At 46.6% G+C, this 12277-nt stretch overlaps 1 protein-coding gene across 2 annotated transcripts in view; it reads right to left on the minus strand.

Moving 5' to 3' along the window:
* The window catches only part of AHCYL2 (adenosylhomocysteinase like 2), a 102289-nt gene that overhangs the window by 6777 nt on the left and 83235 nt on the right, over positions 1-12277 (minus strand). For both annotated transcript variants that reach the window (XM_082238969.1, XM_082238970.1), the window contains 6 exons: positions 9370-9476; positions 8490-8606; positions 5686-5749; positions 3169-3257; positions 2070-2140; positions 1714-1808 (listed from right to left, as the gene is read on the minus strand). In XM_082238969.1, the coding sequence (XP_082095095.1) occupies positions 1714-1808; positions 2070-2140; positions 3169-3257; positions 5686-5749; positions 8490-8606; positions 9370-9476 (543 nt within the window). The remainder of the gene's footprint in view (positions 1-1713; positions 1809-2069; positions 2141-3168; positions 3258-5685; positions 5750-8489; positions 8607-9369; positions 9477-12277) is intronic.

The following is a 12277-nucleotide window of genomic DNA, read 5'->3' on the forward strand; positions in this document are numbered from 1 at the left end:
TCAGCACTCCCATCTGCCCCTACCGGTGAGACGAAGGGTCGAAAAGGCACTCAATGAGAGCCTGGAAGAAGCACGGACAAGCGTCCTCAAGGGTGCTTTCACAAAGAGCGTTCGGAATGACCCACTTTGCCGGTTTAAAGGCTGAGGTTTACTTTTTATTACAGCAGCCGAGTAGCGCAGCCACAGGAGCCTCCACAAACCTTGTGCCCTCCAGAGGCTGCTGGGGTCCAGCTCCTACCAGCCCCAGCCATCACGGCCAATTGTCAGGGGTGGTGGGGATTCTGGAGAGGGCACCAGCTTGGGGAAGACTAATAGTCGTGACTTAGGGCCCTTGTACCTACAGGACCGCCTCTCCTGGTCTGCCCCGCAGAGGACCTTAATGTCCATGAACAACTATAGTTTAGAGGTCCCAGGCCCTACGGAAGTCAGACTATCCTCCACCAGGGCCAGGGCCTTTTCAGTGATGGCTCCAACCTGGTGGAATGCTCTGTCCCATGAGATGAGGGCCCTACAGGATTTAACCTCCTTCCATCGGGCCTGTAAGACAGAGCTATTCCGCCTGGCCTTTGATCTGAATTCAGCCTGATCTTTTATTTCCCTTCTCTTCCCTCCCCCTCCCCTTTTATGAAGATCACCCGCTCCGAGACCCCACAGCTAATTCTCCCCTGGCCTCCTCGCTGGCCCATATAGGACTAATTCAGCCAGCTAGCCCTGGTGATTATCTAATGCTTATTAGATGGATTTCCCCTAAATTGATTTCTGAACTTTGAATTTTATTGTTATTCGTGTTTTTATACTGTATTTTGCGCTGCTTTTACAATTAAGTGTTTTAAATTTGTTGTTAGCCGTCCTGAGTCCAGTTTTTGAACCAGGAAGGGTGGGGTATAAATAAAAAAATATTATTATTATTAATATTATTATTATCTCTGTCCAGGCCCAGGATACAAGTTCACACACAGTCATTAAACTCCCTAGGTGAAGGTTGTGTAGCCTCTCTCTCTCAGCCTAACCCAATTCACAGGGTTGCCAGGAAGAAGGGGGGGAAACCTGGTATACTCTGAGCTCCTTGGACAGAATGAAAATGTAATAAAACCAGGCATAAAGTTCTGTTCATTATTAAGCCAACCCATGTGTTTTTCTAGTTCAGAAGATGACACTCCCTCAGGAGGATAACCCCCACACAAGTGTTTCTTTGGAGCAGAACACAGGTATCTAGAAATATCTACTGGCAGGATGGCAATCTTTCAGGCTTCACAGAGCTCAGAGAGCCAGTGTGGTGTAGTGGTTAGGAGCGGTGGACTCGTAATCTGGGGAACTGGGTTCGCGTCTCCGCTCCTCCACATGCAGCTGCTGGGTGACCTTGGGCCAGTCACACTTCTCTGAAGTCTCTCAGCCCCACTCACCTCACAGAGTGTTTGTTGTGGGGGAGGAAGGGAAAGGAGAATGTTGGCCGCTTTGAGACTCCTTTGGGTAGTGATAAAGCGGGATATCAAATCCAAACTCCTCCTCTTCTTCTATTGCCTATAGAAAAGCTGCTCTAGCACTCCCCTGAATTTGGATCCAGCTCTGCTAGAAAAGACCCAGAACCCTCCTTCGTTTCCCATAATGCACTGCATTGCAGGTAGACCATCCCATAATGCACTGCATTGCAGGGAAGACCATCCCTAAAGCCCTTTACTAGAGACTGGGGGGAAAAGAAAGCCCAGCTCTTACCACGTCAATTTCAGTGTTGGAATGCCCCATGTTACAAACAATGCAACTGTTCTTCATTCTGTCAAGATGTTCTCTGGTCACTACGTTTTTGTTACCTACAAACACACACAAAGAAACAAGATTTACAGAATGGAGTGCTTACTCTAAACCCCACCTTGGCTTTCTAAGAACAACTAGCACACACTGGGAACGTCTTCGTTGCGCAAACCCTGGTTGAAATGGAAGGAGCTGGGACCAGCCCACCCTTCCGGGACACGGCCAGCTATGGATTTCCTTCTACCGTTCCATTAGGAAGACTGCCAAAGGGGGTCGCGCTACCATTTGCACAACGAAACCCCACTGCGACGCAAGCGTACCTGTGCAAGTGATAACAATGTCGACTTGCCGAATCACTTCGTTCAGTTTCACAAGACGGAAGCCGTCCATGCTGTGAGAAATAAGCAGAGAGAGAGACCCCTAAAACCGAAGCCCAGCAGAAAATACCCCCATCTGAAAACCGGCCTGTGGAACACCCTCCCATCAGATGTCAGAGAGATAAAACAACTATCTGATGTTTAGAAGACATCTGAAGGCAGCCTTGTTTAGGGAAGTTTTTAATGACAGGTGTTTTATTGTATTTTTAATCTTTGTTGGAAGCCGCCCAGAGTGGCTGGGAAAGCCCAGCCAGATGGGCGGGGTAATACTATACTACTACTACTACTACTACTACTACTACTACTACTACTACTACTAACAACAACAAGAAGAAGTTGTTGTTGTTGTTGCTGTCATCGTCATCACTGTGAAGCTCCTGCTCTGCTGACGTTGAGCGCCCCAGGACCACCCAGGATAGGGGTAGTGGGGAGAGAGTGGCAATTCCGTTTAGAGAAGGGGTAGGGAACCTAAGGCCCAGGGGCCCGGATGCAGCCCAATTGACTTCTCAATTCGGCCCATGGATGGTCTGGGAATCAGTGTGTTTTTACATGAGTAGAATGTGTCCTTTTATTTCAAATGCGGGTGATGAAGTCGGTGCTGCGTGGTATTTCCAGCGAAGGTATTATTGGTCATTTATTTCTGTTCTCTCCCCTCCCCCAAAAAAGCAAAGCAACTTTTGCTACCCCCAGCAAAAAAGCTCCAAAACTTTGGACAGCAGCTCCCCCCCCCCCCACTCTGGGCACTTTGCAATAAATAAGTGGGTTTTGGTTTGCAGTTTGGGCACTCGGTCTCTAAAAGGTTCGCCACCACTGCTTTAGAGTTACAAACTCCTTCAAAACTGGAAACTTTGGGTGCCTCCTAGCAGCTTCACTCTGATCCACGTGGTTCTCTTAACTCCTTCCCGCTGCCCCACCCTTCCAAAGTTGGCCACTGATGAATGGATGGCAATAGGAAGGGCCAGCGGCATTCAGTAAAGCAAGGGATCAAATCCGGTGCTGACTGAGGACCCTGCCCACGTTCCTCCGCAGCTTCAGCTCTTACCAGGCTTGCAGGGCACAAATGGGGTCGATCTCTGTCACGTACACAATGGAGCCCATGGCCTTCAGCGCAGCACAGCAGCCCTTGCCCACCTACAGCGGGAGAGCAGAACGTCAGGAAAGAGGCACAGAGGACTCAACGCTGCAAGAGCTGGGGGAAAACAACAGTGCCGCTCTACATTTCTGGGTCCTGTGGCGGGAGAAGCCCGAGGGAGGAGGGCCAGAAGATGTACTTTCAGCGCAATTAACCCAACGGCACCAAGCGTTTGCGGGTGGGGAGCTTAAGCATACGGTAACTAGATACTAGGCCCAAGTGGGCATCCGCACGCAACAGCAGAAAAATGCTTCTGTCCAAAAGAGAGGAAAGCCCAGGTGTGTCAAGGTACAATAAAAGCATGTCCGGTTATATACAGTGGTACCTCTGGTTGTGAACGGGATCCGTTCCAGAGGCCCGTTCGCAACCTGAAATGAGCACAATCTGAAGCACTGTATCTGCACATGTGTGTGGCGCGATTTGGCGCTTATGCGCATGCACGAAGCACGGTTTAGCATTTCTGCGCATGCGACAAAACCGGAAGTAACCCTTTCCGGTACTTCTGGGTCACTGCGGGACACAACCTGAAAAGACGTAACCTGAGGTATGACTGTACAAGAACCCAAGCAAGAAAGATGTTTTCCTGTAGGACAGGTAAGAACTATTCAAATTGGGGTATTCTATCTCACACAGAACCCTGGACTTCCCAAGAGGAACAATGGTTCCACAACCCTGCAGTGTAGCAAGAGTGGCTTTCAAAGGGAATTTCTGCATGGGGACTGCAGGAAAGGGATGTCCCTTGGGAGCTGCTTATTCCATGAACCTGAAGTCAATGGACATGCAGATGCTGCAAATTATATGTAGGTGGTGCAAAAAACATAAACGTGGACACGTGAAATCTTCTTTTTCCTCCTGGGATTACAGAAGGTTCCCTTGCAGACGTGCCAGTTCAGTGAGTGTGCCATTGCTCCCCCGTAATCAGTTCTGTCCAGTAACAGCCGATCAGTGTTAGCGGTTCAGTCTCCTGTGTTATCTCACTTCCCATCCACCCCGCAGAGAATGCAAAGGCGTTTGGCTGTCCCGAGGACCCCTGTCTGTGCAACGCAAGATGGAGACATGCAGCCACCTTGTGCTCTCAGAGATCGGAGGCCACCACTAAGCCAACCTGGTGCTTGCTCTGCAGGAGCCTCAAAATGCACACAGGCCAGTTCTGCGCCCTAACACCAACATCCCGTATGTTAAGTCCTTAACAACTTGAATAAAGAAGAAAAGCAGGGGTGGCACTAATGCTATGGGATGCACTTCCTGAAATATGAAAGGCTTAATCTGTACTGGCATTCCGCCGGCTTTTGAAGATGCACCTCTTTATGCAAGTAGACCCTTGATCTCTCCACCTGTGTCCCCCATTACTATGTTGTTGTAATGGGGTTGTTTTATTGCATGCTTTAACTGTGGATGTTTATATTTTAATGCTCGTGTAATTGGTTTCTAGGGACGCGTGTGGCGCTGTGGGTTAAACCACAGAGCCTAGGACTTGCTGATAAGAAGGTCAGCAGTTTGAATTCCCATGACGGGGTGAGCTCCCATTGCTCGGTCCCTGCTCCTGCCCACCTAGCAGTCCAAAAGCACGTCAAAGTGCAAGTAGATAAATAGGTACCACTGCGGCGGGAGGTAAACGACATTTCCGTGCGCTGCTCTGGTTCGCCAGAAGTGGCTTAGTCATGCTGGCCACATGACCTGGAAGCTGTACGCCGGCTCCCTCAGCCAACAAAGCGAGATGAGCGCCGCAACCCCAGAGTCAGCCACGACTGGACCTAATGGTCAGGGGTCGCTTTACCTTAATTGGTTTCTATTCTTGCAAACCATTTAGAAGCCTATTTTGGCATCAAGCGGCATATAAAACAACAACACCATGGGGGTTTAAAAAAAGCTTCTGGGAAATACAAGGGCTCTAGAGCCCCACAGTTCTGGGTTCAGCCACTCCGGACGCCTATCAGCATGGAGACTCTCTCTCCAGGAAGGGCCTTCATTCATCTTGAAAGAGATTAAAAAATGACTGAGGGAAGAAAGCAACTTCCATGACTGCTTTCTGTATCACACAGTGTCATGAAAAAAGCCACAGGAAGCCTGCAGGGAGAACCCACAAGATAACCTGACACCCGACCCGGATGGAGTGTAAAAATAATGCAGAGTGCAAGGCTTGTCTTGACACTGGGCTAAAACTGTTGTGTGCTGCAAGTTTCCAGGGGTCCAACAGGAGGTTGGGGGATGAAAGAGGGAGATCAACACAGCACCAGCTGAACTCTGTGCAGTTCAGAAGTCCAAGGCACGAATGCTTTTCTAAGTCCTTTCGCAAACCATTATCTAGAGGTGCCCTTAGATATCCAGAGGGAAGTCTTGGAGAAATCATCCCTAGAACTGGAGAAGGAGCTATGATGCCACCCACAAGCTTCACCTTGCTCCAAGGGGGAAACATCCGAGTCTTACCTCTCCGTAGCCACAGACTACGACTTGCTTTCCTCCAAACATCATATCGGTTGTCCTTTTAAGGCTGTGGAAAAACGAGAGGGTTGCAAAGTTAATCTTGAGAAATTCTGTTATGTACGGGATTTCAGGCTCAAGGGCACAGTGGTTTTGGATTTGTGAATAATGGCCCTTGTGTGTATTGCTCAACAGTGAAGCAACATCAGTGAAATGAACTAGGAGCTATACAAATTACAGAGCAGTACCACTCTTGCCAAGGGGGCCTGCAACGTAGGGGCCACATGTGTAGGCTCTTGCAATCATGCGCGAAGACACTTTGTACACATGCGAAGAGGCTGCACCTCATCCTTTGGGAGCCCTGGATGCGTAATCACTGTACATCATCTGCACATGGGGGTTCCTGCAAATTCTTACACACAGAGCCTATTTCACAGGTATCTGGGAATCTGCAAAGCGATCCTGTGGTTTGAAAAGGAAGCCAGGAACAGGCGAAAGATTGGAAATTATCAATGAATGACAGGGAGTGGGATGGGGGAGAGTCAATCAGTGATAAAGGTAACAACAAGCAAAACAGTAAAAGCCAGGCTGTCTCTTGCAAAGCAGCTAAATGTGGGGGCTCAATGTAACTGCAGACCCTGGGTATCTTTAGGAAGATTTTAATTCCTTCCTATTCTTTTAATGCTGCTTTTTCTTTGGTTTATGATTCTTTGCTTCTGCGTGTCCCTTTCAAGCCTCCAAACGGATACCCCTTAGATGCTGAGAACCGTTGGCCCTTGCGATATCCCAGCTTTTGCCGGGGGCTCTTTTGGGAAGCACAAAGCGGTGCTTTCCAGGTGAAGGAAGCCATGCTGTTCTGCACATGGAAACTCTCCCTCTTAGCATATCTTCTTCCCTACTTGGCATCTCTGCAACTGTGCCCTACATTGTAGTCTATTTTTAGCAGATAAGTAAAATAGGTTAGCGGTGTAGGGAGTGTGGAACTTCAATTTTCCACTGAATATAGGTGGCAGTCTCGAGGGATAGGACTGCAGTTCTGCTCCTGTTTCTCGTGGCCCATTTTACAAGGCCCAAGCTAGCTGCCTAGCTGATTTAAATATTTCAACTGCTTCCATATGATTCTGCCAAGCAGCAGAAACAAGAGCGAGCCGGTGATAATTTCCTCTACTGGAATCAAATTTGCATGAAAGCATATTAGTAGAATTAGGAAGCAGCAATTTGCCTGCATTTTAATAAATGGAGAAGCCAATTCGCGAACTGGGGGTCGGGGCTTTAATAGCAACTTTCCGCAGCATGCCCACTATAGCCTTGTTCTCACTGAGGGAGGTCAAGCTGTGCCTATCACATGACTGAATGCCAGAAAAACCCATTCACCACACAGGGAAAGCCAGCGCAGGGAGAAAGCCAGAATAGAACCCTTCTCCCTCACATGCTGATTTTCCATGTGCAGGGAGCTGTTATGTTCAGTCATGTGTTCCCCCACCTGGCACTCTGGAAGCGTAAAATCTTTGGCAAAGGCGACCACCCTCAGTGAGTCAGGCCCACCCATGTCTCGCAGTGAACATCAATGTTACCAGCAGGGAGAGATGTGTTCAAAAAGACTGGGGTATGAACTGAGAAACGGCAGCTGGCTGCAAATCCTCCTCAAACACTGAGACGGCTGTGCCTCAAGGCAAAGCAGCCCTGAAGCAGAGAGACAGGCCTAAAGAAGGCCGATAGAATTCACAGCCAGTCACAGGGCCTATGGGCATCGACTCCGCAGGCCTCTAAGCCCATGTCGAGCAGGATTGCAGGAGAGCCCAAAAGACGCTCTAAATCCCACCTCCCTTCTGTTATGGATCTGATCGTGCAAGAGCTTTCTTGCCACGGACATCTAATGCCCCTGGGAAATGAAAATATGGGTTTGGGGAAACAATGCTAAATGTAGCTCATGGGATGAATTGACTATAGTGTTCCTTTAGCAAGAGGAAGAGAACAGGACAACAAGCTAGATGCCTTTGTTTCATGGATAACACCCCCACACACACACACTTTTCTTCTCATAGTTATCAACTTGGATGAACATAGCAACGTAAGAGATGGAAAAGAACATGCCGGGTCGAGTTGTCTTGTAATAAAAGCTTCAACCCACCAGGCTACGGAATGAGAACTGCAATTACCACGTCAGCAACATCCTGCTCTTAATTCCCTCTTAGTCTTCTGGGTTTAGGCGCTAGCGGCCAGCTTATTCCTGAAGCTACTGAGGAGTTTGGTGGCTCTGTGACATTTAGGGGAGGAAAGCTCCGCCACGTGGTGTCTGTTCCTTTGCCATTCTCCCACAGTGAAGTGTTCTTGTGACGGGATTTGTACCGAACATCGAGAGAGGCCTTTTTAAAAAAACAAAACAACGCACTATATCTGGAATAAACAAATCCAAACTGCACCCGTTCTCCTGGCAAGACTATGCGGTTTGGAAACATGGAAATCACATTCACTGGAAAGCTTCAGCATAGGAGAATGGGAGTTACCACCCCAGCTTTTTTCCTGCCATAAAAGTGAGATGTTTTATCTATTCATAAGAATATTTGTATACGGCTGTTCATAAACAGTATCACAGCAACCATACAGATCCACAATAAAAAGCCATGTACAAATTGAAAACCAGAGATTAACTATTGCAGAAATATATTTTCTTAATTGCCTGTGTGAGTTCTGTGGCGGCTATTTTGGACGGTTGGGCATAGTTACACCTTTGCAGCTGCTTCTCTGCAGACCCTTGTGAGAAGACCTCATTCTCCTCTCTGTGTTCATTTAAACAGAAAGATACGTACCCGTCTAAAATGGATTCCCGGCAGCAATAGAGGTTATCAAACTTCTGTTTGGTGACAGAGTCATTGACATTCATAGCTGGGACGCACAGCTTGCCTGCCTTTGATAGCTGATACAATCTAGGGTGAGAGGGGAGGGAAAAGAATGAAAGGATAAAAGCCAAGGTTTCCTCCAATTTCCCTGGATGCTCTTCTGCCTTCTGTTGACCTACACAATTGACTGACCAGCACCGGGTGCTCCTAGTTAAGGGTTTATTGTGAAATCAGCACTGCTTATGCCTGCAAGGGTTTTTTGTTTTTTGCAAGGTCCACATGATGCTATCATTAAAATGCCAGCCCACCCATTTTTTACACTTAATCCAGATTTCCCCTTAATGTGGAAAGTCTGATAAGTAAAAGTTACTTTTTAATGCATCTGCCCTCGCAACACTTTCTGAGTTTTGTTTGGGGGGCAGTGTATGTGATTCAAACTGCTGTTGCATTTTTAAAGATGGGAAAGTCGGGTCCAAATTCTCTTTCAGTTATGAAACGTACTAGGTGACCACAAGCTATTACAGTGGTACCTCAGGTTACAGACGCTTCAGGTTACAGACTCCACTAACCCAGAAGTAGTACCTTGGGTTAATAACTTTACTTCAGGATGAGAACAGAAATCGTGCTTCCGGCGGTGCTTCAGGTTTCAGGTTAAGAAATGAATTAAGTACTTAACCCGAGGTACCACTGTACTGCCATGGGTTACTGGCATGTCAAGGTGCTGCTCTGAATTGCTTTGGAGGACAGACCGAAGAGTAATAAAATTAAGGAAGCGGTTTCTCTCCAAACAGGGGCACCGGTGAAATAGGATGCAGTTCCCACTTCACCCAAAACACGCAAGAGTTCTTACCTGTGGACCCCAGTGACACTCTCCTCTACAATCCCCTTGATCTTCTTAAACATGTTGGGGTACTTCTTGTAGATCCAGTGTGTGAGATCCCCACCATCGTCTAAGATCTGCAACACCAAACGTTTTATTACTACCACATTCCTTTGCCACAGACCCACCAGTTGGCATTCTGCACATGTGGTGGGTAAAAGGTTTTGCCCACTGGTGGATGTAGATATTCTTTGGAGAGAGTAAGGAAAGACATATTATCGAAGGTGACATTGCTCTGTACGTCTGAGAGTCCGACAGTGATCTGCCAGCAGGATTCGGCTGGCATGCATGTCTGTGGTATGGGAAAACTAAAATGTAGAAGAGCTTTTTGAATCATGTGATCAGGAAGAATTTGTATAGCATCCTGGAGAAATATAAGAACCTGATGGAAAGGGAAATATTCCTAGGGCTGCTGCCAATGGAAGCTATTACAATCAAAAGAATCAATATGGACAGACAATGGGTGACTTATAGAGACTTAGTGGACTTCTCAAGGAAGAAATAAGGAACCAAGTGAAAGATCTGTTACAGTACCACCAATTGTATGGTCTGTTTAAACCAGTGGCGTCTAAACTTTTTTCAAAGAGGGCCAGATTTGATGAAGTGAGGGCCGACCAAAGGGCCAAACAAAGTTGGTGACCTTTTTTTAGGATTGAAGTTGTTGAGCTTTTTTATGATTTAAGTTGTTGGGTTTTTTTACGTATTTCTCCCCCCCCCCCGAAATAAACTGCCACAGGGGCCAGATTAAACTGACCAGCAGGCCACATTACGCCCCCGAAATGGACTTTGGACATGCCTGGTTTAAACTATATAAGAAAAATGGACTTCTGGACCATAAAGATCACAATTTGAAAGAGATTTATTAGTGAATAATGAAGAACTATTGTATAAGCTATTATTGGAGTGTGAAACAAAAGATGAACTGGTAAAAGCATCAATGACTCGCTGGGCATCAGATAAAGGGCATAAAATAGAATTTGACCTCTGGGAGAAACTGTGGAAGAAAAGATTTGAAATTTACTGCATGCTACACTTTGAAGGAGAATTTTATGAAAATGATTCATAGATGGTATTTAACGCTGAGTAACACTGAGCTAAGATGTATAAATTTGAATCTGATCTGGGCTGGAAAGGTAAGGAAACAGAAGGAACTTTTCCATATATGGGGGGCATGCAAAAAAAGTTAAAAGAATATTGGGAAATGAGATATAATGAGATGAAAAAAATGTTTAAAACAACATTCCCCCCCAAAAAACAAGAGGCATTCCTGTTAGGATAGTTCAGAAGCAGGTACCCAGGTGTCAGAACAATTTATTTAAGTAGGCAACAACAGTGGCTCGGATTTTGTTAGCCAGAAAATGGAGGTTTAATGAGGTCCCTATTTAGGAGGATTGCAGCTTAAGATGATAGAATATGCAGAGTTAGCAGGTCTAAGAAGTGGAATAATAGAGCAAGAAGAGCAGGTATTTAAAGAGGAGTGGGGAATTTTTTGCTGAGTATGTGGAAAATAATTGTACACATTGACAATGCTGGCAGTATTAAGGTAAATTCAACAGTAAAAATATTTTAAAGGGTGCAAAATGGGGGAGTGATTTAGATGGATATACAAGAATATGCAGGAATTATGGGTAAATTAAAAGCACCTTGGAAGGGGAAGGAGGGAAGTCGGTGAATGGATGGGTATAATGAAAGATGTTAATGTGGAAATGTAAAACCTGAAAAGTTCAATAAAAACTATTTTGACATGTTGACATCCAGATTATGTCAAAAGAGACAGAAATTCTGGTACCTCAAATGACATGTACCTTGGAACTGCTGGTCACAGAATGAAGCCAGAGGCTATCATTGGTTACTAACTATAAAGGCTATGTTCTCCACTGTCAAGGCACTGAGCTGGGAATCGCAGGTGGCTGGGTGATTTAGCAATATATCATCCAAAACCAAATTGAAGTCCTTATTGGGGGGGGGGGGGAGAGTAGAGACAGCACCTTGCCGACAAAAGTCTGTATAGTTCAAGCTCTGGTTTCCCCAGTAGTGATGTATGGAAGTGAGAGCTGGACCATAAAGAAGGCTGATCGCCGAAGAATGGATGCTTTTGAATTCTGGTGCTGGAGGAGACTCTTGAGAGTCCCATGGACTGCAAGAAGATCTGACCTTTCCATTCTGAAGGAAATCAGCCCTGAGTGCTCACTGGAAGGACAGATCCTGAAGCTGAGGCTCCAAGACTTTGGCCACCTCATGAGAAGAGAAGACTCCCTGGAAAAGACCCTGATGTTGGGAAATATGGAGGACACAAGGAGAAGGGGACGACAGAGGACGAGATGGTTGGACAGTGTTCTCGAAGCTACGAACATGAGTTTGACCAAACTGCGGGAGGCAGTGGAAGACAGAAGTGCCTGGCGTGCTCTGGTCCAGGGGGTCACGAAGAGTTGGACATGACTAAACGACTAAACAACAACAACAACATTGGGATAATCAGTTTCAGAATTTTTGACCCGGCAATAGATCATGAAACATGGTGTGTGTGTGTGTGTGTGTGTGTGTGTGTGTGTGTGTGAAAATCCATGAAGCCAGCCAATGTTTCTCTTGATTCTCCAGCCCCTGTTAACTCTGCAGCATTCTCCTGCCTCATGCATGGGGCAGCAAACCACAAGAACAGGCACTGGCAAAAATCACAATCCGGGAAAACTCTGAAGCCAGCCAATGCCTCTACATAGCTCCATCCTTATTTCAGACATCGTGATATATCAGTATGTTTAGTTGGTGATATATCACGATGTTGAAAACCAGGCAAGGGAGAGAGCAGCAGCCGCTGTTTCCCAGTCCTTTGCTCAAAGCACACCCCCTCCAAAATCATCCGATTAGTGGCCTGGAGAGA

The sequence above is a fragment of the Podarcis vaucheri genome (assembly GCF_965113315.1).
Source record: "Podarcis vaucheri genome assembly, chromosome: 10".
In the NCBI taxonomy this organism is placed as follows: Eukaryota; Metazoa; Chordata; class Lepidosauria; order Squamata; family Lacertidae; genus Podarcis; species Podarcis vaucheri.